Raw genomic sequence first — 22,837 nt, forward strand, 5'->3', positions numbered from 1 at the left:
TCACCTTTAACCATTTGACTGAGTGGTTTCTCGTCTGACTTAATGAAATAGCCTGACCCAAGTTTGCTGTTTAATTTTTAAAGACACCACTGACAACAAGAAGAATTATTAAGTTTTTTTTTTTTTCTTTTTCTTTATATATATATATATATATATATATATATATATATATATATATATATATATATATATATATATATATATATATATATATATATATATATATATATATATATACACTTTTAGTGAATAGTTATAACTTTCGTGGGTCAAATTGTCTAGTTATTAAAATCGGGTAGCAAATGTCGTTAGCAGACTGAGGATTAGTATGCTCTCTCTCTCTCTCTCTCTCTCTCTCTCTCTCTCTCTCTCTCTCTCTCTCTCTCTCTCTCTCTCTCTCTCTCTCTGCGTTTTCTTTTTTCACGCTGAAGCTTTTTAATGCCAACAGAAATTCATCTAGTTATTCAAATGAGGTAACGTGCCATTAGCAGCCTGAGAATTAATGTGTTCTCTCTCCAACTCTTCTTTATCTCCGCGTCACAGAGACTTTCTACTGCCAGAAGCTATAAAGCCCCTCATTAAAGTCATATAGTTATTCATCCAGTTATTCAAATCTCACTGGCACCCTAGGAATTAATATGTATTCTCTCTAACTCCTCCTCTTCATCCCCTCGTCCCCTTCCGTGGCTCAGAACTCTGAACAACAACAACATCACCACGATATGGAGAGGCACGTTCCAGTCCACTCCCAGACTCCGCGCGCTCAGAATTGCCGGGAACAAGTTGATCTGCGACTGTCACCTGTCATGGCTGGGGCGGACGCTGGCGGCGGCTCCCTACCTCACCCATTACGTGCGTTGCTCCTCCCCCTACCGCCTCAAGGACAGAGTGGTGACGGAGGTGTTTGATCACGAATTCAAGTGTGCTGGTGAGTCAGGCCGCTCTGTGTGTATGTGTATGTGTGTGTGTGTGGGTAGTATTCTGAAACACTTAACCGTCCTATCTCCTCCAAGGGTTTTTTAAGGGTGTTTTCATGACTCTATGTGTGTGTTGGGGTGTGGGAAGTATTCTGAAACACAGCCGTTTATACACTAGTTCCAACAGGCTGTAATGGAAGCTTCGCTGGGTTTTTAAGGGGGTTTTCATTATTCTTTCGTGTGCGTTGGAGTGTGGGCATGCAGTATTCTGAAACACTGCCGTCCTATCTACACTAAAGTTTCAACACGCTTCAGTGGAAACTTCAAGGGGAATTTTCGTGATTCTAGTGATACATTAACAAGTAGTGTACATTATTAATGGGAAAAAAACAGCCCGATTAGCCAACTGTTTCTCTGTGTAACCCCGGAAAATTGTTGCGATGAGGAAAAAGAGTGTTTAGGAATTGTAGTGAGTGAGTGACTGTGTGTGTGTGTGTGTGTGTGTGTGTGTGTGTGTGTGTGTGTGTGTGTGTGTGTGTGTGTGTGTGTGTGTTTTGTCTTTCTTCGTGTAATATTTTGATAATTTGCATGAAAGAAAGATTCATAACCTGGTTAGCATGCAGTAAAGTCATTTATTAATTGCAATTTACGTAGTTACATGCACGTAGGCTGCATAAATATATAAATGATGTACTTTACTTTCAGAAAATCGTCACTGTTTGGAGGAAGAAAGTGACACGTACAATGAAGTGAATACGAACACGAAATTACTTTTTCCTCGTACGATTTTATCCACTTCCGGCCGCCAATTTTCGACATTTCGCAGGTGAAAAAGATAAAAAAGGGAAAATAAAAAGTTTCGTGTGCTGTCATCCAATCAGTGTCAGGAATTAGTCGATGTGAGAGCTGATTGGATGACCCGCGGCGCCTTTGGGATGACAGCCAATCAGAGGGTGAGGGGCGCCTTTCGCCTCGTTTTTCTTTTCCAGCCACAATTGCTGTTTATTTTGACGACAGGTTTTCTCCAATTTTCTTGTGGGTCAACTCGTTTTCCTTCGCCCAGACCCGAATAAATCAGGTTTGTAGGGTGCCTCACCAATATCTGTGGGAATTTTCTTCTCTTTTGTCTTTTATATAACTGTGGATATGTATTCTCCGTTCCTAATGCTCTCGGGAGAAGATTTAGTCAAAATCTGGCTCTATGGTTCCATATATATTTCGTGATGTCTATTTTCTCTTATCTTTTTTTATTTCCTTCATTGATCCTGCCAAAGGTCAGATTGAATAAGGTCTGACGCACGTTGAGCCTCACCGTCTCGCGTGTTCCAATTATCGAAGGACTGAATTGATAAGGCTCACGGCGTCATGTGTGTACCACGCGTACACTGGTGGCCGGGTGAGGATTCGATTTATGTGTGTCTTTGCTGTTGGCTCTTCTCAAGTCTTAACTTTGGTGCACTTCACCTCCATTCAGCGTTGTGTTCAGACTATTTAATCCTCAGTTTTTACTCTAGTACTGTGCGTGGCAACAGCATTTAACCAGAGGTCATTCCCAGCGTCTTTTCCCACACATGTTGATGGTAAACGTGCAGAAAACTTGTTTTTCCATGTGAGAGGTTGTGTGTCGCACTGGCCCTCCCGTGGTGACTCGTGCATGCACCGCCCTGCACCCGTGACGGCTCATTAATCCTGGATGGCTCGTGTTTCAGCGGGTCTAGTGGACAACGTGGATCGGGGCTGCTCCCTGGCCCCCGTCTGCCCCCGGGCATGTCGCTGCGGCGCCGGCATCGTGGACTGCCGCGACACTGGCCAGGCTGACGTCCCCACCCACATCCCTGAGGACACCATTGAGCTGTGAGTGACAGATGCATATTTCCTTCCCGTGGTGAGGAACAAGTCAGGTTATGGAGGTGGTGAAATCACTTAGGTACGCTGAGTATTAGCTGTCCTGTACCAGTGCTCTCTCTCTCTCTCTCTCTCTCTCTCTCTCTCTCTCTCTCTCTCTCTCTCTCTCTCTCTCTCTCGTCAGTTATGGAAAGCACTATCATGGTTCTCTTTGTTCAGAAGTTTTATCGTTATATTGAAAGGGAGATTTGGATAGATCGATGAGGGATACATTCATAAAAACCAGATAGCTTCTGTAAAAAAAATCATGAATTACTTTACAAAAACCGTGGTTATCTACGTGTAAGAGTGCATCAACTGTAGAGATCCGGAATTTTTACGTAGAGAATAATCACACCTATAATCACAAGTCTCCCTCGTGTTCCTCCACAGGCGTTTGGAACACAACGAGATCACGCACATTCCCTCCAAGATCTTCACACCCTACCGCCTCCTGAAGCGTATGTAAGTACAAGCAAGTATTAGGCCATGGTTTATGTGAGGAGCAGAATAACTCCCTTCCACACAGTGCTTCGTCAATGTTGCTTGGTGGTGTGTGACAAATTGGCCTGGGTGGCGAGCAGGCAGGAAGCAGGAGAGGGAAGGTTCAGGAAATATGAAGGGAACAAAGATGGAAGATGCACTTTCTGACGGCATCTCTGTTAGTCCGCCGTGTAACGTAAATATAATGGTGCATACTGGGTGTTATTTTTGCATAGTCACCTGGCAGTTACATGCATAAGAGGGTGTGGAGTACAAGTGTGTGGCGGGTGGATCGAATAAATTCATCGGCCTTGCGTATTAAAAAGTATCCATAATTCCCTATTTCAGTCACAGTAATGCCGTCAACTCTCCTTATGCCGAGAGCTAATAATTTCCGTTTATATATACGAATGTTTCAGTTAGCGTCTTGCTGACAAAATAAGAAAGCTACCTCCGAATATTTGAAAAGATCTACATGGCGGCATTTTATCATGCATAATATACTACCTACACTAGCTATTTAATGTACCAGCTATTGTTTAAGAGTTGGTTCATGGTAGTATTTAACAAAAGTACTAGAATATCTATCATTGACATCATGCATGAATTGTGTACATTTTAGCTTTCAGGAACTGAAGTGTCTCGGAATTATCAGATGCATGTTCCGTCACACTCTGTCTCTCCCCTCACAGTGACTTGAGCAACAATGAAATCAGCGAGATAGCAGACGACGCCTTCCATGGGCTGGACAGCTTGAACTCCCTGTAAGTGTGTCGCCCCTTATGTATATTTAACTATGTGAGAAAAAATACAAAACTGCGTGTAAGTTTCCCGGCGTGTGCACCATATTGCCATTACTGTCATTAGCTACACCTCTCCCTCTCTCTCACCTCTCCCTTTCCCTTTCCCCGCCTCAGGGTGCTCTACGGGAACAAGATCACCAGTATTTCTTCCCGCCTGCTGAGTGGTCTGACCAACCTGCAGCTGCTGTGAGTACAACACTGAAATGACATTAGCGTTTTCATCAAAGGGTTAGGTTCTCGCATTTTGGTTAAACCTGTCGCCTCCTCTTTAGGGATTGGCGCCTCAGTGGGCCTTTTTTTTTCTCTCTCTCTTCTTTTTCCTATATGTTTTCTTGCCCTTGGTCAGTACCCGTCTTACATAGGAAAGTACGGTCGGGGTAGGTTAGGTTTAGATTAATTTAGTCTTTTCACTGCCTCGCCCTTCATTGTGTAGACCACGACTTGGAAAAGCGCCACATTTTGCCAAGAAATAACATTGTGGAAAAAGTGACTAGCTTCGAAAAAACACCGTTTTCATCAGAGTGCTAGGTTAGGTTTGGTTAATTTAGTCCTTTAGATCACGACTTGAAAAAGCGTTTTATTTTGCCGAAGAATAACGAGGTCAGTGCGTGGAAATTAATAGGCTAAGATTATTTCTCTAATCCCCGAGCTGGTTAATGATTAGTTAATGGTGACCATTTTCTGAAACACTTATGTGCCGCACCTCCACTACTTTCAAAAGGATCTCTATATCCATGGCTGAAGTGACATGCTTTTTTTTTTTTTTTTTTTTTTTACAATTCAATGACAGATCAACAGGATTTCTTTATTATTAACATGAGATGCATTCTTTAGAACGCAGCTACTAATCTCTATGGCTTTTGAAAATAGTTGTGGTGTGACAGCAAAGCGTTTCAGAATATGTCATAGTCTCTTTTCCCTTCCCTGGCCTAACACTGTCTCCATGCTGGCAGCCTCCTCAACGCCAACCATATCCAGTGTGTACACCACGATGCCTTCAAGGATCTCCGCAAACTGAGCCTTCTGTAAGTACTGTCATTGGAATATACTTTTTAGTGCGCAAGCTTCAACTGCACTGGTGTGGGGTCTATAAAATCTCGAATGTGTGTGTGTGTGTGCCTGTGTGTGTGTTCGTAATTTTGAGTACTGTAATTGATATTTTAAAATGAAAGCGTTTGTAACTTCACTAGTTTTGTTTACAATTTTTTACTTTCCGATAATTTGCTTTAATTTTCTTCCAGGTCACTGTATGACAACCAGATAATGAACCTGAACAATGGAACCTTCTCGCCTCTCGTCACCATTGAGACCATGTGAGTGATTGCTGAATTTTCTGTGGGGTGTGAAATGAAAAGAATGTCATGCATTTATGTCTCACTCATAAGAACATAAGAACGTAAGTAAACAAGGGAAGCTGCAAGAAGCCATAAGACCAACACGTGGCAGTCCCTGATTGAAACATACCTACCTACTTCCACCAATCATCTTGATCCTTAAACCTGTGTAGTCTTCTGTTAAAGGTCCCTAATAACTCAGCACTAACAACTTTATTACTAAGTCTTTTCTACTCATCTGCCAATCTATTTGAAAACAAATTCATTCCTATATTTTCTTGAATCTAACTTTATCAAGCTTGAACCCATTATTTCTTGTCCTATTCTAATTACTGACCGTGAGAATTTTGCTTATGTCATTTTTGTTATATTCCCTATGCCACTAACAAATCTCTATCAGGTCCCCTCTTAACCTGAGTCTCTGATTACTGTGCTTAATTATTTTCTTTCCAAGGCTGATCACTGTGCTTAATTATTTTCTTTCCAAACTGCAGGCACCTTGGATCCAACCCTTTTGTGTGTGACTGTAACTTGGCCTGGATGGTGGAGTACCTGACAGCAAATCCTGTTGAAACCTCCGATGCACGTTGCCAAGAACCAAGCCGACTCTCTAGGAAGCCTTTCCAGAGGCTGAGATCAGATGGCTTCAGGTGTAAGTATGTGATGGAAAGGAGCAGCACAGCAATCCAATTAATCACTATTTGATGTCACACTGTAGTGTCACCTCATTGATACTGGGAGCATGAGAGGATAGAGGACTGTACTTTGTATATGTAGTTAATAATTTTTCATTGATTAAGGTAGCTTATCTCATACAATATAAAACTAGCTCATGATATAGATTTTACAACATGCATAACATGTATTTTTATAAAGGTTTTGATTTCTGAAGAACAACTGTATTAATTTATCATCACCAATTCCCAGGTACGAATGAGCTGCGTGCCAAGTATGCCGGCCGCTGTGATGAGGTGGACCTGTGTCTGAACCGCTGTGCCTGTGAGAGCTCCAGGGTGGACTGTTCTGGCCGGGAACTCACCGCAGTGCCCAATGATATTCCCAACACCACAACAATGCTGTGAGCCAACTGACTGTTTGGATTCCGTGATGCATGAACATTAGCCTTCAGCATTAGTAGTGTCACCATGTTGACCTTCATCTCCCACAACACAAAGCAGAGACAGATTCAAAACTTACAAATCAAAGTCACATTGGGAATCATTGTACTACAGTTGGTGAAAATTGTCATTTGTCCATTCATATGACTCTGTTCATAGAAGTTCACAAGCAAGCTCTTTCAGTTCCCTAGATGTGAAATTCTCTAATGTTGCTGTGTTTACTGTTCACAAAAACATCTCATTGTTGTAAAGTGACAACATAGCACAGGCAGGCCAAGACTTATGATTGGACAGGGCCTGGAACATCATCACTGAATATTGAGTAACTGAGTATTAAGAAGTATTGTAGAAGAAATTGGAATACATTTATTATACCATGACTAACACTATCCAGCCACTTAGAAATGTGCATATGTATGAATATGACTGTAAGCAAACATAAGCATATGCTTCAAAGTCTAAGTAAGATATTTTATATGCTGTATACTGTACTTGATTCTCAGTAATTTTATGTCCATGTTATGCATCTACATTATGAGAATATCTGTGCAAATATGTGTATTTTAATAAGTACATTACACCATCAGATTCTGTCTTAGCTTTTTTTCTTTCAGGGACCTGAGTTACAATCAACTGTTTTCTCTGGATGGGACAACAAGCATGCGTCGCCTTAAAAGTCTGAGCCACCTCGACTTGTCTCACAACCGCCTCACTTACCTCAGCCCTGAGTTCTTCCGAGGCGCACGCTCCCTCACACACCTGTGAGTATCTGCCTCCTGGGTGGCCAGTGCCTGCTGTATATCACAGCTTTGTTCACAGAAGTTTGAGGTTCACTTTCGCTTTTGAGGATTTGAATGCTTCTTGGGCTTTAGAACCCCGGGGATGTAGCAGGTATTAATAACATGAAGTAGAGAATACAGAAGCTTGGTATAGATTTTGAGGGAGCAGTTATGGTACATGGAATCACAGGTTTCAGTTCCTTATATGTTTTTTAAACAAAATTATTACATAACACATGATGTGTATATATGACTTACTGTCTCACTGGGTGAGGCTACGGTTCTTCGCATCTTTCGGTGTAATGTGTTTCCCCCTCATGAACAGGTGTACTTACTGTGTATTGTCTTCTTCCTGACTCAGAGGAAAGGTGGGAGAAGATAATCATGAAATTATACGAAATTATGCTTCAGGTGCAATTAACAGGTTGTTTATGGTCAGGAGCATTGTGTTAATTATGATCACACATTGCTATGAGCCTAGTAGTATAAAAATGCAGCAAGAAATTCAATAGTACATATATATACCACTTGGCATTGCATTCAGGAGAGAAACTAATTTTCACTCATACTAATTGGAAATGGTCCGTGAAATCCCCAAAATCCATGTCTGTATGTCTCCAAGTATAGCTTCCCCCTGCTTCTTGTTACTGATTTGGTTCTGAGAAGACAATGTTAGCAGAGTTGCTGATAATGACAAATTCAGACATTTGTCTGGGAGCAGCAGCCTTCCTCCCAAAACAAGGCACAGCTTGGACCAATTCACACCACAGTAATTATATCGCCAGTAAAGCAAAAAATATAATAAAAGAGCATTCAAGTCTTAGTGTTTTTAAACATGAAACTTCTTTCTTCAAGAAGTAACTACTCATTATAATGGAATGTATAGGCAAAGGATTAATTTAAATTGAAATGAAGATTTCTCTGTCTTGAGAAAGAGTGAAATCACTCAGTTACCTATCAAATGTATTTCACTTTCATATCTGTAGCCTTCCTTGAAGAAGTAGGCACGTCCTAAGTACAAAGTCTTTTGTTTCCAGCACTGTGACCCACAACAAACTCATTCAGGTGCCCGAGGAGGTAACCCGTAGACTCAGAGCGGTGACACACCTGTAAGTTAGTCATGATAATGGTCAGAGGAATGCAAATCCCCATCAAGCCAAGCCCAAGGTGGCTTTGTATACTCCCTTCAGGCCCATCACTCACTAGGAGCAATTATTTGCTGAAATTCTCAATGCTAGACCATCCTTTGCAAAGTTATTCAGTGATAAGTACTCTGTGCCTTTGGCTCCTTGGTGTACATGATGGGAATCTTATACTGAGCCATCTTCACCTATACATAATTTGGCTGAGGGGATCTGTGACCACAGAATAAATCATAAACCTCAGAGAAGTTCAATAGCTTAGCTATAACTCTGCCTGCTAGTGTTGCTACACAGGCTTTGCATCATGAGGCAGGGTCATCACCGGCTGTCAGTTTTGTCTTCCGTCAAAGCCGGTAGTACATAAGGAACATTTCCTTCATAAAACTGCCTTTGCTTTGTAGCACATTCCTTCAAGAGATTTACACAATAATCCTCATGAAGGGAAATTATCTTTTGATGATGAATTCATCAGGACTACAGCTCAGTGGAGGTGTCATTGGTTGTACATCAGCCTTTGTAGTGACACCTTCATTACTGGAGTGCTGGCTAATGTCAGTGAAGAACAGTCTCCTTCTGCAAGGATTGCTTCTCCACATCTGTTTGAAACATCACTTCTTGGCCTTTTGGCTAAGATCAAAGTGTGGTGTAATCTGTTTAAAAGGAACACACTGAAAGAAAGGCAGTTTTAAGAAGGAAGTTTTCCCTTTTGTAATACCAGCTTAGGGTAATGAAGAGACAATACTATCATTCACTTGATGATTTTATGTTACATGATTATGTATGATACATATAATTGTGGGTAAGATTTACAAAATTTTCATGATCTTATCACCTCCTCATGTCATGACCAGAGTCTGTAAGATAAGTCATTAGAAACATGTACTATAAATAAATTCATTATAAATTTATGTATCCCTAATAACTTTGTTAACAAAAATATTAGAGTAGTTTCATATGAAAGCCAAAAAGAATCAGGTAAGCTGTTCCATTTGAAGTGCCACCAGCAAGCAGGTCACTCTGTGGCGGTGCGCCTGTCCCTTCCCACTGCCAGCCGGCAGTAACCACACTATTCTCTGTCTTCATTTACCACTCAGCATTGTACAGTGTATAAAATCCCTTCTGTATAATTAACAATCTGTCAGAGCTGGAGCTTCAGCACATCAGACTTTGCCACTCAGTTCCTTCTTTATAGGTTCAGTTTGGTCTTAACTGAACCAAGTTACAAGGATAGTATTGTCTTCATTCACTGATCAAACATACCACATGCCTTTATACTGGAAATGTCTCCAGTACTGTGATGTACTGTATAAATTATGAACAAAAGTTTTAAAAGGTGCCTTTCAGACTGAAACATGAGCATCCTGTGTATATGTAGTAGGTGTGTGGATGACGGCAAGTTGTGTCCGTGATGCCAGACACACCAGGCTGGACTGTTGGCTTTTCAGGTTCAGTTTTTATTTTACTCTTAGTGTGCCATGATGTATGAGTTTGGCTTCATTTATGTATGTGGTGAAGGCATCCAGATTCAGTTTTGAGAAAACAAGCTTGAAATTTAGAGAAATATTTGCTATATACAGTTAGATATTCATAGTGCAACAGTGATGTCACACATGGATGTGGGATCCACCAAAGCAATACAAAAGTTTAGGGCAGACGCAGAAAGTGAAAATATTAAAAATTGATAAGATCACTGACATGTGCAACTACATTTTGCTTGTATTTGTGCATTCAGTGATCTCTTCCATTTAATTATTGTAATCTGAAATTCTACTGCCATTATTTGCTTGTGGCCAAACCAGCATAGAGTGGTTGGTGAGAAATAATGGCTTGAAAATGTCACAGATATTTTTCATAAACACATTTAAATTCCTATTGCAAGTTGATTTCTGTCTTGTATACTAATATGAAAAAAGTGTTTTGTGATATTTTTAAAACTCAAATGAAGTATGTACACAATTTTTATTGCCTGTGGAACTTATGAATAAGTTAGAGCAAAGCTTTCTTCTCTTAAGTTCATTTATTATCATTTTGCCAAACTAATATGGAAACCAACTTCAGTGTGATAAATAGGAAAGGAGAAAAATTGCGAGGGTGAATATACATATACTTATGTAAAGGAAAATGCTGGTCTTCATTGCAGCATGAATGTTTGCTTTTAGTGACAGGTGTTCTGCAAGTTATTCTTATCTTTTTATTATGAACTAAAACAAACTTTAATCACTGCTTACCAGTGTAAATTGTTAGTGAGTTACAAGTAGTTCATATATATATATATATATATATATATATATATATATATATATATATATATATATATATATATATATATATATATATATATATATATATATATATATATATATATATATATATATATATATGAAACTAAAGCTAAGGCAAGGTATAGTTTGAGTAGTATTGGTGTTGTTCAGTAATGTGTTATTGAGAAAGTCTGGCCATGCTGATGGGAAAGCATGAGTCTTCCTGACTTGGCATGAGCAGGGCAGTGTGGTGACGTCCAGCATGGACTTAAATTTCTTTTTTCTTTCTTTTGTTTACTTGTCTATTCATTTCTTATTTATTTGTAGTCTGTTCCAGTTCTGTGGGTCCATTTGGTACTGTAATGTTTCTTGTTGAGTGTATTGTATTCTATTCTGCGTACTTCAAGCTTACAGACTAGTGGCTCTAAGTACTGTAATACAAACTACATTTGATAACTACATGCTGTGCATATTACTGAAAATGTTCATTTCTTTACAGTTGGTAAGAATACAACTCTAGGCTTTGCTTAACTCTGTATAGACAAGTCTAGATCAACAATTCTAATAACAAAAGTTATCCCAGTAATCTTTGCTTAAGAATTTAATACATATCATCTGTGTCTCAAAGAAACTAATATGGCTTCAGATTAATATCTACCTTATCTTTGTGCTTCTTCATTCTTTTCCTTTGAATGCAGTATAGAATATTCTGTGGCTTCACAAGCATTTTCTGTCACATCATTCAGACTCATAATGTTAATTACTGAATTCAATATGGTTAAGGAGTGAATTACTCATGATTTTTTGTATTATGAACTCATATTTCAGAGATTTGTCTGGAAACCACATCAGCTGCTTGTCCAAGAAGATCGTCGAGCACATGCCGAGACTAGAACACCTGTGAGTAACAGCATCACAAACCACATGCATGTACAACTGTGTCACTAGGCAAGGCTCAAAGAATTCTCATTAAAACTGCTGTATTGTAAGAGGGGCACTGGCCAAGGGCAAGAAAAAATAAATAAAAATAAAAATAAAAAAAGGCTCATTGAGGTGCCAGTCCCAAAAGAGAGGTCAAAATTGGAGAATAAGTGTCTTGAAATCTCCCTCTTGAGAGACTTCAGATCATAGGGAGGAGGAAATACAGAAGCAGGCAGGGAGTTCCAGAGTTAACCTGAAAAAGGTTAGAGAGGTGGACAGAATAGGAGTGAGAGAAAGTAGAAAGTCTTGTGCAGCAAGGCAACAGTTAATTTTCTTCATTGTGACATCACCAGGGACATTTCCTCCAACCCACTGAACTGTGACTGCCGGGCATCCTGGATGAGGGAGTGGATGCTGCAACACGAGGACCGCCAGCCGCCAACCTGCCACCTACCGGCCTCACTCCGGGACAGCCCTGTCACCAAGGTTGGGTCGCAGCTCCTCATATGTCAAGGTGTGTTCCAAAAATATGTAACAATTTATTATTTTGAGTTTCTGATTATGGTATAGCATGCTCATTTCTTTTTGTAGCTTATTGCAAGATGTCTTGATTTTCTTTGAATATGACTTTATTCACATTTTTTTTGTTTGTTTTTGTACTGCTCTCTCTCTCTCTCTCTCTCTCTCTCTCTCTCTCTCTCTCTCTCTCTCTCTCTCTCTCTCTCTCTCTCTCTCTCTCTCTCTCTCTCTCTCTCTCTCTCTCTCTCTCTCTCTCTCTCTCTCTCTCTCTCTCCTTCTTTTTCTTCTTCTTCTTCTTTTATCAACTTGTCTGACATGTTGTGACTTGTTTACATTTATTTTTTTATCAGCATTAGAAATTATGTCACAATCAGTATTACCTTTGCATCCCACATAATGCACCATGTAGGAATTAATGCAGTTTGTGTGGATATTCAGGGAAATCTGTTCAGGAACAGGATTCTTGTTTGTTCACTTTGGCTCATAAAAATCTGACTGATTTCCTGTTTGGCTCCACAGGCGCTGTGCCAGATGACGACTGCCGGGGCTCAGTGTACTGCCCACCAGAGTGCCAGTGTGATCGGACAACAGTGCGCTGCTCCCGGGCACACCTCACTCAGATCCCCCGCGGCATCCCCCCCGACACCACCGAGCTGTGAGTGTTGTGTGTGTGTGTGTGTGTGTGTGTGTGTGTGGGAGTGACAACTTGTTATGGAAGATTGTACATTGGCTGGAGAATTAACAAAAATCGTAAAACACTGAATGGAACAGTGTTATGGGCTGAAGCAAAACTTGCTTATATTAACACATTATGTACAATGATCTCTGATTATCTTCCATTCTTGGCTAGACAAATGAGTTCATGCAAGGTAAATTTTGTGTTGTAATGTATAACATTTCTGTTACTTGCATGTGCTCACCATCTACACTTCCTCAGGTATCTGGATGTGAATGAGATCAAGACTGTTGACTCAGAGCGTCTCAAGCACCTCAAGGCCTTAAAGAAGCTGTGAGTGCCTCACTGCTGCCTCAACCACTGCCATAAATAATTAGTTGTAGATTTATTTCATAAATTTTGATTTGCTGCATAATTTACTCTAGAGATGAAATATTGGTTATAGTTTACATATATGGTAAGATATGTGTAAGTAGATTGTGTGATGTGATGCTTTCCCTCCCCCTACAGGGACCTGAGCAACAACCAGATCACAATCCTTGCCAACAAAACTTTCTCAGAGTTAACCCAGCTGTCAACCCTGTAAGTAACAACAAGTGTACTTGATGTACATGATTAGGAAACATACTAATTCAATTCCATTGTATTGATTTCCTCCAGTATCAAGAATAACCAAAAATAAAAGTTGCACCCATCATGATGTCTCCTCAGCACTTCAATTTGCAGCACACTGGATGAAACAGAACCTTCAGAAGTTGTTTTTGTTAGAGAAATGTAGTCTGGATATGAAGCTTTTTGTAGAAATTATAACAAAAATTACAGAAATGGACATAAAAATCACCTGTGATATGAGAAAATGGGATGGTAGATATTATCAAGGAAAATATAAATGAGTTGAAGGACTGGAAAGCAGTGTTTGACAAAACCACAGTTCTGTTACACAGTTGCTTGGGAAATTAATAATTTTATATGAATACATAAACATGTATTTACCTAAATTAACCCTTTTGCTGCATATATAGATGTCAGTTTTGTGAAGTGAAATATGAAAGCAGAAACAAATATCTAAATTTCATACATAAAAAATCCACTAGATTACATGTGAAAATCATGATTTGTGAAGAAAAGTAGTGTCAACCACCACTGCTTTATGGCAGAGAATTCCACTATTTGATAACGAACAGGAAATTACTCAGCATTATACTGAGTACATGAAACCCAAGGGCAGATATAGCAATAGTCTTTCCTTTTGGATTGTCTATTACTCACTTAAAACCTGCGAAGAAGAATGCAACTTTCACTGCTGCTTGGCTGATGTCTTTTATTTACATTGTGTTTACATATTGTTACAGATGTCCTACAGACGTCAACACAGTGGTGAGTTTAGCCAGCATTTCATGGTGGCTCGAGAATTATCAAAGGGTGCAGTGAAGGTAAAAATAAATTTACTTTTCATGAGTGGATTCAAGCTTTTAGGTCATAGGCAGGAATAAATCTGCCCAATTTATTACTCTGCAGCAAAAGGGTTAAAAACAGAAATTAATGTGTGTGACCATGTTTGGAAATCATTGTTAATGCAGTTGTGTACACAGTAAGGTCTCGCTGCACACTCAGTGGCTGGGATGGAAAAATACTATCACCATTTTTGTACCTGTTGTAGATAAAAGGAGCTTTGAAGAGTGATGTTTGCAATTTAGGATTGGAAAGCATGGCATTGCTTTTCTTTTTTTTTGTCATATTTTGTTTAGTGTTAGTCATAGATGATGTGTTTTGCAGCATCATATCCTACAACAAGCTGGGCTGCATGGAGAGAGACTCACTGCTTGGTCTGCGGGAGCTGCGGCTTTTGTCTCTTCATGGCAATGGCATTTCCTTCATACCTGAGGGCACCTTTAGGGACTTGGATGGCATAACTCACATGTATGTGCACTGTTCAGCTGTGAGAAACAAACTATATTCAAAATCTGTGATATATGAGAAATATTTGTCTGTCAAGAGGTATCCAGCTATCCTCTTGCTTGGTGTTCAAACCTTTGAGTGTCCTGCAGAGCCCTGGGAGCCAATCCTCTGTACTGTGACTGCTCGATGGCCTGGCTGTCCCGTTGGATCAAGGTGGACTTTGTGGAGCCAGGTATTGCCCGCTGTGCAGACCCAAGGCCCATGAGGGACAAGCTTATTCTAACAACACCTGAGGAAATGTTTGTTTGTAATGGTTAGTAGCACAGTGATCACATTAAAAAGATACCAAAATGTATCTTTTTTTTTACTTACCATTTTCGAAATAGCATGAACAGCAGTTTCTTAGGATGATTTAGTCTGATTGAAGTGTCTTTCCTCAAACAGAACGAGTGCCTGATGATGTCCTGGCCAAGTGTGACCTGTGCTACACTCACCCCTGCCAGAATGGGGGAGAGTGCAGGTCCAGCCCTGGCCACGACTATGAATGTCGGTGTTCTGCTGGATTCCATGGCCCAGAGTGCCAGTACAGAATTGATGCTTGCTATGGAAATCCATGTAATAATGGCGGGACTTGCAAGGTGTTTGAGACCGGCAGATATGCGTAAGTTCAGGAAACTACTAATAATAATGCACTATGTGTGACTTAATTTTTTTGTAGTAATTTATCTTTACTTTCAATATAATAGGGAAATTAGATACATAATTTATGTTCCCCAGATGCCACTGTCCATCTGGTTTTGAGGGAGGTCGCTGTGAGGTCAACATTGATGACTGTGCCAACCACAAGTGTGTCAATGGTGCCACCTGCGTTGATGGCTTGAACTCCTACTCCTGCACATGTCCGGCTGGCCACACAGGAGAGTTTTGTGAGAGAAAAATTGCCTTCTGCACCAAGCAATTCAATCCTTGTAAAAATGGAGCAACTTGTGTCAACCACGGCACCAGCTATGAGTGCCAGTGCACCCTTGGCTGGTCTGGCAGCAACTGCACTCAGAACCTTGACGATTGTGCCAACCACATGTGTCAGGTGAGTGAAACATTGTGAAAATGTGTGCATGCTGCAGAACACTTAAATATTCAGTAAGACACCCTGTTATAAGTTCAGTAGATAAGTGATGTGTAAATTATCTACTTGATGTGAATAACCAACTTATTAGAAGTAGAAGATTTACTTTGTCTTAGTAGGAAACTGTGTTGGAAAACTTAAGATTAAAAGTCTTCATCTGACCTGACTTTCTTGGTTGCTTCCAGAATGGGGGACAGTGTATAGATGGCATTGGAGATTATGAGTGCAAATGTTCTGGAGACTGGAGTGGGCGGTACTGTGAACTTGGGCCATCAGTGCTGCTGCAGACAGAGCCTTGCCTTCAGCACGACTGTCGCCATGGGGTCTGCATGGTGCCTCAGGGGGAGATGGAGTATGTCTGCAAGTGTTCACCTGGATACTCAGGTAGGCTTCATTCAGTCCCACAACTCTGACAGAAAGAGAAGACACACACAGACAGACAGACAGACACATAGTGCAATACATACATATTACAAATCTTTCCTTTCCAGTCACTTCTCTGCAAGATTTTCACCTTGAATGGTTCAGTAAAATTTCTTTGGTCAGTGTCTTCAATTTGCAGTACTCAATCTTTATATTCAGCTTTTACATAACAAAACATCCTGGACCACATTTCTACTCACCATGAAGGGTTAGGAAATTAACACTAGAGAAAACCAGTAATGATTGAAAATTTAAACCCTGTGTTTTGCATATCCAAAGTTTAGATATTCATGTGAGTACAGATTTAAAATGGTCTTGGTAGAACTTTTTATATAGTAATTCTGTTGTTCATTTCTTAAAATTCCATTTTCTCTAGTCTTATAAAAATATGTATTGTGTAATTTACTTACATATTTGTTAACAATTCATGTGATCTTATTTTAGTGATTTGATATATTGGCTGATCATCTCTTAACTTGTTCAAATTGTTTCAGGTAAATACTGTCAGCATATGACATCTGTAAACTTCATAGATTCAAGCAGCTTTGTTCAGCTCACTACTCCACCCGTGAGGCCTTCAATCAATGTCACCATCCGGTTCACCACTCGGTCTCCCAATGGAGTGCTTTTCTACCTGGGTGAGGAGCAGCAACACCTGGCTGTGGAAGTGTTCAAGGGCAGACTGCGAATCAGCTATGATGTCGGGAATCATCCGGCATCTACTATGTTCAGGTAGGATCCTTCAAGCTTTACTTTGCTGGTGAATTGTGAATTGTGCACTAGGGAGTGAAACACAACTTGTATGTAACACTCATGTTCATCCTCATCTTCTGTGATAGCTATGAGTTGGTGAGTGATGAAAAAGAGCACACCGTCGAACTGTTATCGGAGCGCCAGAACTTCACGCTGCGTGTGGACAGTGGATTGGCGCGCTCCATGGTCAACGCTGGTGACCTGGAGTACCTGGAAGTGAATGCCCCAGTGTTCCTTGGTGGCGTGCCTCCTGACGTTGGCCGACACGCACAGATGCAATGGCACCTGCGGAACTCCAGCAGCTTTAAGGGTAGGAAACACTGGTGAATTATGTACCTTTATTATATGCAGTTATATGTATTCACTTCAAGTAACAAATATTTCAAGCATCATATTATGTTTATTGATCAACAGAGCAACCAAACATGGTGACATCATTTTCACCAAGCACTCATAATGTAACACAGTGTATGGTGTTATTCTACATTTGCAAATTGCAAATGTACAATGCATGTGTAGATGAAAAAATGTTTTTTCCCAGGCTGCATGAACACTGTAGAAGTAAATGGACGGCTGCAGGATCTGAGTGAGAGTGAAAAGCAAAACAAAGTTGTACCAGGGTGTGGAGACGCTGAGCAGCAGGACCAGGGTGCCGTCAGGCCAGCTCAGGCCACTCAGGCCCCTCAGCAAGTCAGAACTGCTCCCAAAACTCAAAGAGCAAGAGGTATTATGTGCATCAATATGATTTACACTGACTTATTTTTGGTTAAGTTCAAACAATCATGTTATCAATTTTTTAGGTTAAATTTAAGCCACTCAGGTACATAATGCAAAGTAGTCTTTTGATAGTGTGTTGACAGATCCCATGGGTGGGGCAGTGCAGCTGGTGAAGGAGTGCAGCAGAAGGGGACTTTTTGCCAGGAATCATAGGTGGATAGAGTACATTCAGAGAGTTTGATGGTCTTGGCTACATCCTCCTTTAAAAGGAACCTCAACTCAGTATATAGATAGATTTTAGGTTTTAAGATTTGTTAGGCCTTTCCTTACTTCATTACTAATGCCCTGCAAGACTCAGTGTACTTTAAACTACCATGGTAAGTATGCATACCTGCAGTAGTTTTTAATTAATTCTCAAAAAATGCATATGTCTTGTAATTTGCTTCACAGAAAATAAGGCACACACTGGTCATTATTTTTACAGGAGGAAGTGAGGCATGTGCCAACCACCAATGTCAGAATGGCCGGTGTCGCCCCAACCGCCGTGGCACAGGCTACAGGTGCAGGTGTAAGAAGGGATGGAGTGGCAAGTTTTGTAATGAAGGTACATTGATATTTTTTTGTGTGTGACTTCATGCATATGTGTTGTCACTTTGTGTTCTGTACATTTATTTGGATTTAGTATTAGAATTCAGCAATGTGAGTTATGCTCCAAAACTGTTCTCTTTTGCAACATTGATCTCCAAACTGCTGTGGCAAAGTAAAATAAAGAATTTACATATATTTTGCAAATTTAAGGATCAAAACAAGATCTCTAAACTGCTGTGCCAAAGGAAAATAAAGAATTTACATATATTTTGCAAATTTAAGGATTGAAACAAGATTAAGACCATAGGGTGTCATTTGATATTGTGTAGAAAACTATATTTTGTAAATTCATGTATAATTGAGTGCATTGTTTTACTTTACAGATAACAGTGCATGTGCAAACCACAGATGTGAGAACGGCAGGTGTCGTCCAAAACGCAAGACTGGAGGCTACAGGTGTCGCTGTAAGAGAGGCTGGAGCGGCAAGTTTTGCAATCAAGGCAAGTGCTTGGGTTGGCATTCATTGATATAATATCTCATATCTGTAACATGGATTGCATCACCCTGTTTTTATCATGCCACTAAACGTGACTTCACAGACTTTAATATTTCTTTATTTCCTATCCAGTATGATGTGCACAAAGTGTAATACCAGTCTGTCTTGCCTTCAGAGCCCACATGCAGCCGGGAGAGGGAGAAGGCCTACGTGTATGACTATGGCTGCCGTTCCCGCCGCCCCATCAGGCAATACACTTGCAATGGCACCTGTGGCAAGGACTGCTGCCAGCCCAAGCGGTACCACATGAAGCGAGTGGCCATGATCTGCAATGATGGGACTAAATACATGAAAGATGTGGATATTGTGAGGAAGTGTTGGTGTTCACGTGACTGTGAAGGAATGTAGAATGTGAATGTTGCCAGTGAGTGGTGAGAAAATCTTGCACATATTATTGAGAACTTGACATGTGCTGGATTTCTCATTGGAAAAACTGGACATGTACAGTTATGCTAATGTGTCTTCAGGAGATCTGAAATGAAAAGAATAATACATTTTCGTAGTGGAAATGTGTGTGACAGTGGTATTTCCCAGATGTGATTATTGCACAGAGGAAACAGGAAATATTTGTTCAGGAGTTTGCAGTACAGATTGCAGTACTTACATGTAAAGTTATTATAGACTGAATAAATTATTTGACTCTAGAAGTACATGAAATGTGAACTCTAATATGTAAAATAGGTTGGCAGTAAATGTTTCTTTGGTAGTGTTAACTTACTGAACTATATAAGCTTTATATACGTGCAGTGAATATACCTTTGTAAATAATCATATTGATACTAAATGCAGTGAAGCATAGATTAATAGATAAGCTTGAAATATATACATATATCTGTGACCATATTAATTCAGATATCAGTTTATTCAGATATAAAAAGTTATCCTTGAATGTGTACTGCATTTATGTGGAGGACGTCTCTGTTTTCCTCTGTTATTACAGAGCATGTACGCATGTACATTGAGTCAGTATATTTACTGTAATTAGTGTCTGAATTTATTGAACTCATCACAGTTGATGAGAGTGTCACAAATGAAAATGATGGCTTGAGGGGACAAATGTTTGGCCCTTGGAAAGTTGAAAAAGTGAGGGTGGTTCCTCCTGCATTGGAATGTGTGATGCTTCCTGTGCACAGACCAGGTGTGGCAGGTGGGCAGAGCAGGATCACAGGAGGTATTGTACAACTTAGATTTTCATAGTAGTACTCCTAGTACTTATGATATTTAACATTCTAATGTTATTAGAAAGTGTAATGATAAAAAAGTGGCCCAACACTACATCACATCATGACTTTGAAAGAAGAGTAAGAGAAACGAAAAATTAGCCATGAGTGGAATTGATATGGTCCCAATGTTTTCAGGAAACAAGCTGTGTGTACCTCAGAAGTGTATTGTGTAATTTGCAGCAGGTTAACTTAGTCATTGTACTGATTGTTTTATTGTAATGTTATCAAGCAGTAATTATAAATTGTATCAGTCATGTAACTACAAAAGTACATAGGTTATCATTCCACAATAATTGTGAGGTACTGTGCCATTAATTTATCTGGCTTTTTAACCATCTAGTTGATGTGTTCATGGAAATCTAACATTAGTTCCCAGTCATTGTTCAGGAGTTGGCAGGACTTAAGTGTCTGGAAAGTATCCTACTTGTGAATAAAGTTGGATAGTCTTAATTTGGAAAACATTCATACTCATCTTAACCTCGGCCTGATGTCCTTTATGGAGGTTTTACTGAATACAAATTTGGATGCTTTAATACCATAAAATATCAGTAACTTGCCAACATTAAGGTATTTTATTTTATTTAATAAAAATAAACAAATATTTCTTAAAGTAGCCCCTTTACCAAATATATACTTAATTTTTCATAATTTGAGATCTTTTAAAATGACCATGAACAACCATTGGTCACTTTTACAGAATGGTGATTTTCTTGTTACACATGTAAGTATCCATATGTTATTTACATCAGGTGAATGTATGTAGTAGGTAAGTTCATACCTCTTAGCTCCATGATGGAGTTATTTGGGGTACTTAGCTGTGGTGTGAAAATATATCCATCTTTCTGTTATCTATCCATCTTTACATCTGTCTATCCATCTATCTATCAACACCTGTCACACACACACACACACACACACACACACACACACGCGAGTGGGATAACAGAGGCAAAATGGCACGTGCACACACTGGCTTTCACGATCACACCCACATGCATTACATATTCCTTCACATTTTAGCCTGCAGGTCTTTAAATGAGTACTGCTTCCGTGTTAGAGAGCTGTCCCTGTGAGTGTTGAGCGCATAACAGAGGTGATTAGTGCGATAGCGTACATTCCTCTTTATTTCTCGTCCCCAAACCTTCCAAATCTTGGTTTAACTCAGCCTTTTTTCATGTTTTACATCCCGGATGCTCAACCCACTGTTTGAGGGCTCCATGCTGCCCTCGAGGGAGTTTAATGCGGCCCTAACGCAAAGTAACGACAAGTTACCCCCTTTTATCAGTATACTATGTCATGGTAATATTTGTCCGCATTAAGTTTTAGTGATATGCAGCGATGTGAATCATATTTGCAATTTCTATGAAAAGTGTTCTGATTACGAATCCTTATGGAGGTTCACAATATCAGTAGTTCAATATAATGTGTGTAAAATAGACTAATTATTATATATATTCACATTAAAGGCAATATGAAGCCCTCATCACACACTGACCAGCTAATATGATCCTGTCATTCAATGAGGTTAAGCACCATTGTTGTCATTCAATGAGGTTAAGCACCATTGTTGCTTACGTATACATGATAATAGAGAGGCGGTTCGCAAACGATATTTGAGCCTTCCATCACCTGAGACTCGTGCGTTTTATATTTTATGTTCGAAATCATGCCAAGTCTGTTTTCCTGCTAGCCAAAAACTCCAGAAATTCAAAATGTCAAAATCTTTATCGATCTAACTTCCCTCGTAACTTCTGCCACCTAACCAAAAGTATCTCCAACCTTTCTTCATCTTTTCCTCCTCTATTTCAACCAGCTGACGGCACTACTACCATCTCATTTATCTCGAAAGCTAAACGCTTTGCTCAAACCTTGCTAAAAGCTACCTAGAATGATTCAGGACTTGTGCTTCCCCCTCCTCCACCCTCGGCGAAGATTTCATGTAAGAAGAAAATGAAGGTTGGAGGGAAAGGTACACAGATGATAGAGCTTTAGGAAGAGGGGATGATCACGATGACTCCGTAGTCCAGCAAACTTGGCCGCTAGCGAAAATATGTACAACATGAAGCAGTTTTGGTCACTGGTTCGAAGCGTTTTGATGATCGGTGCCGCCTGCAAGACTCGACACCAGTCACGCCGGGACAGCAGCAGAGGTAAGTTGTATGTGAGGATTTCCTGGATATTTTTATCTTTCTCTGCTCAAGATTTGTTAGTGGTAAGGCGCAAGTGCATCAGTTTGGCTATATTGGGTAAGAGTGAGGCACCAGTGAATGCACGATTCTGGCATTCTTAACCGATGACTGGCTGACGGAAAGAGAACAAATAGGGACTAGATATGGTAAAGTTTCACCTTCACGAGTACAATGTAAGCAGCCATTCTCGGCCACTTACCTAACGTAAAGGCGCATGATGAAATTCCCGAGATAGTCCTTGAAGAGTTTATGGAGGTATGTGAAAATAATGTATAAACAAAGACCATCTGTGTCATCAACATCACGTGATTACCAGCAATTTCAACCCAACACGTGTGCTACTGCAGCTATAATAATGTAAGTGGCTGACTACGTAACTTTAACTCTGATTAGCAGTTATTGCAAACTAGTACCACTCCGTTGCTATGTGTGTGTGTGCATGAGGGTATTCTATAACGCTTTTCTCTCACCACGACCATTTTCGAAGGCCACAAAAATGAGAAGCCGGGTTCTACAGATAAGAGGT

General features: G+C 40.0%; 1 protein-coding gene across 1 annotated transcript in view; it reads left to right on the forward strand.

The window, feature by feature from the left end:
- Window positions 1-20,679, forward strand: part of LOC135115091 (protein slit-like) — a gene marked incomplete at its 5' end in the record, with an annotated part of 139,437 nt that extends 118,758 nt beyond the window's left edge. The window contains 27 exons of the mRNA XM_064031583.1: window positions 693-928; window positions 2,627-2,771; window positions 3,195-3,266; window positions 3,977-4,048; window positions 4,202-4,273; window positions 5,041-5,112; window positions 5,329-5,400; window positions 5,916-6,073; window positions 6,349-6,499; window positions 7,154-7,300; window positions 8,356-8,427; window positions 11,550-11,621; window positions 11,996-12,156; window positions 12,681-12,816; window positions 13,099-13,170; window positions 13,348-13,419; window positions 14,614-14,757; window positions 14,886-15,049; window positions 15,181-15,397; window positions 15,514-15,823; window positions 16,048-16,246; window positions 16,780-17,017; window positions 17,125-17,348; window positions 17,580-17,762; window positions 18,240-18,359; window positions 18,727-18,843; window positions 19,015-20,679. Coding sequence (XP_063887653.1) covers window positions 693-928; window positions 2,627-2,771; window positions 3,195-3,266; window positions 3,977-4,048; window positions 4,202-4,273; window positions 5,041-5,112; window positions 5,329-5,400; window positions 5,916-6,073; window positions 6,349-6,499; window positions 7,154-7,300; window positions 8,356-8,427; window positions 11,550-11,621; window positions 11,996-12,156; window positions 12,681-12,816; window positions 13,099-13,170; window positions 13,348-13,419; window positions 14,614-14,757; window positions 14,886-15,049; window positions 15,181-15,397; window positions 15,514-15,823; window positions 16,048-16,246; window positions 16,780-17,017; window positions 17,125-17,348; window positions 17,580-17,762; window positions 18,240-18,359; window positions 18,727-18,843; window positions 19,015-19,247 — 3,931 coding nt within the window. The remainder of the gene's footprint in view (window positions 1-692; window positions 929-2,626; window positions 2,772-3,194; window positions 3,267-3,976; window positions 4,049-4,201; window positions 4,274-5,040; window positions 5,113-5,328; window positions 5,401-5,915; window positions 6,074-6,348; window positions 6,500-7,153; window positions 7,301-8,355; window positions 8,428-11,549; window positions 11,622-11,995; window positions 12,157-12,680; window positions 12,817-13,098; window positions 13,171-13,347; window positions 13,420-14,613; window positions 14,758-14,885; window positions 15,050-15,180; window positions 15,398-15,513; window positions 15,824-16,047; window positions 16,247-16,779; window positions 17,018-17,124; window positions 17,349-17,579; window positions 17,763-18,239; window positions 18,360-18,726; window positions 18,844-19,014) is intronic.
- Between the last annotated feature and the right edge of the window lie 2,158 nt (window positions 20,680-22,837).

The sequence above is a fragment of the Scylla paramamosain genome, chromosome 28, assembly GCF_035594125.1.
Source record: "Scylla paramamosain isolate STU-SP2022 chromosome 28, ASM3559412v1, whole genome shotgun sequence".
Classification (NCBI taxonomy): Eukaryota; Metazoa; Arthropoda; class Malacostraca; order Decapoda; family Portunidae; genus Scylla; species Scylla paramamosain.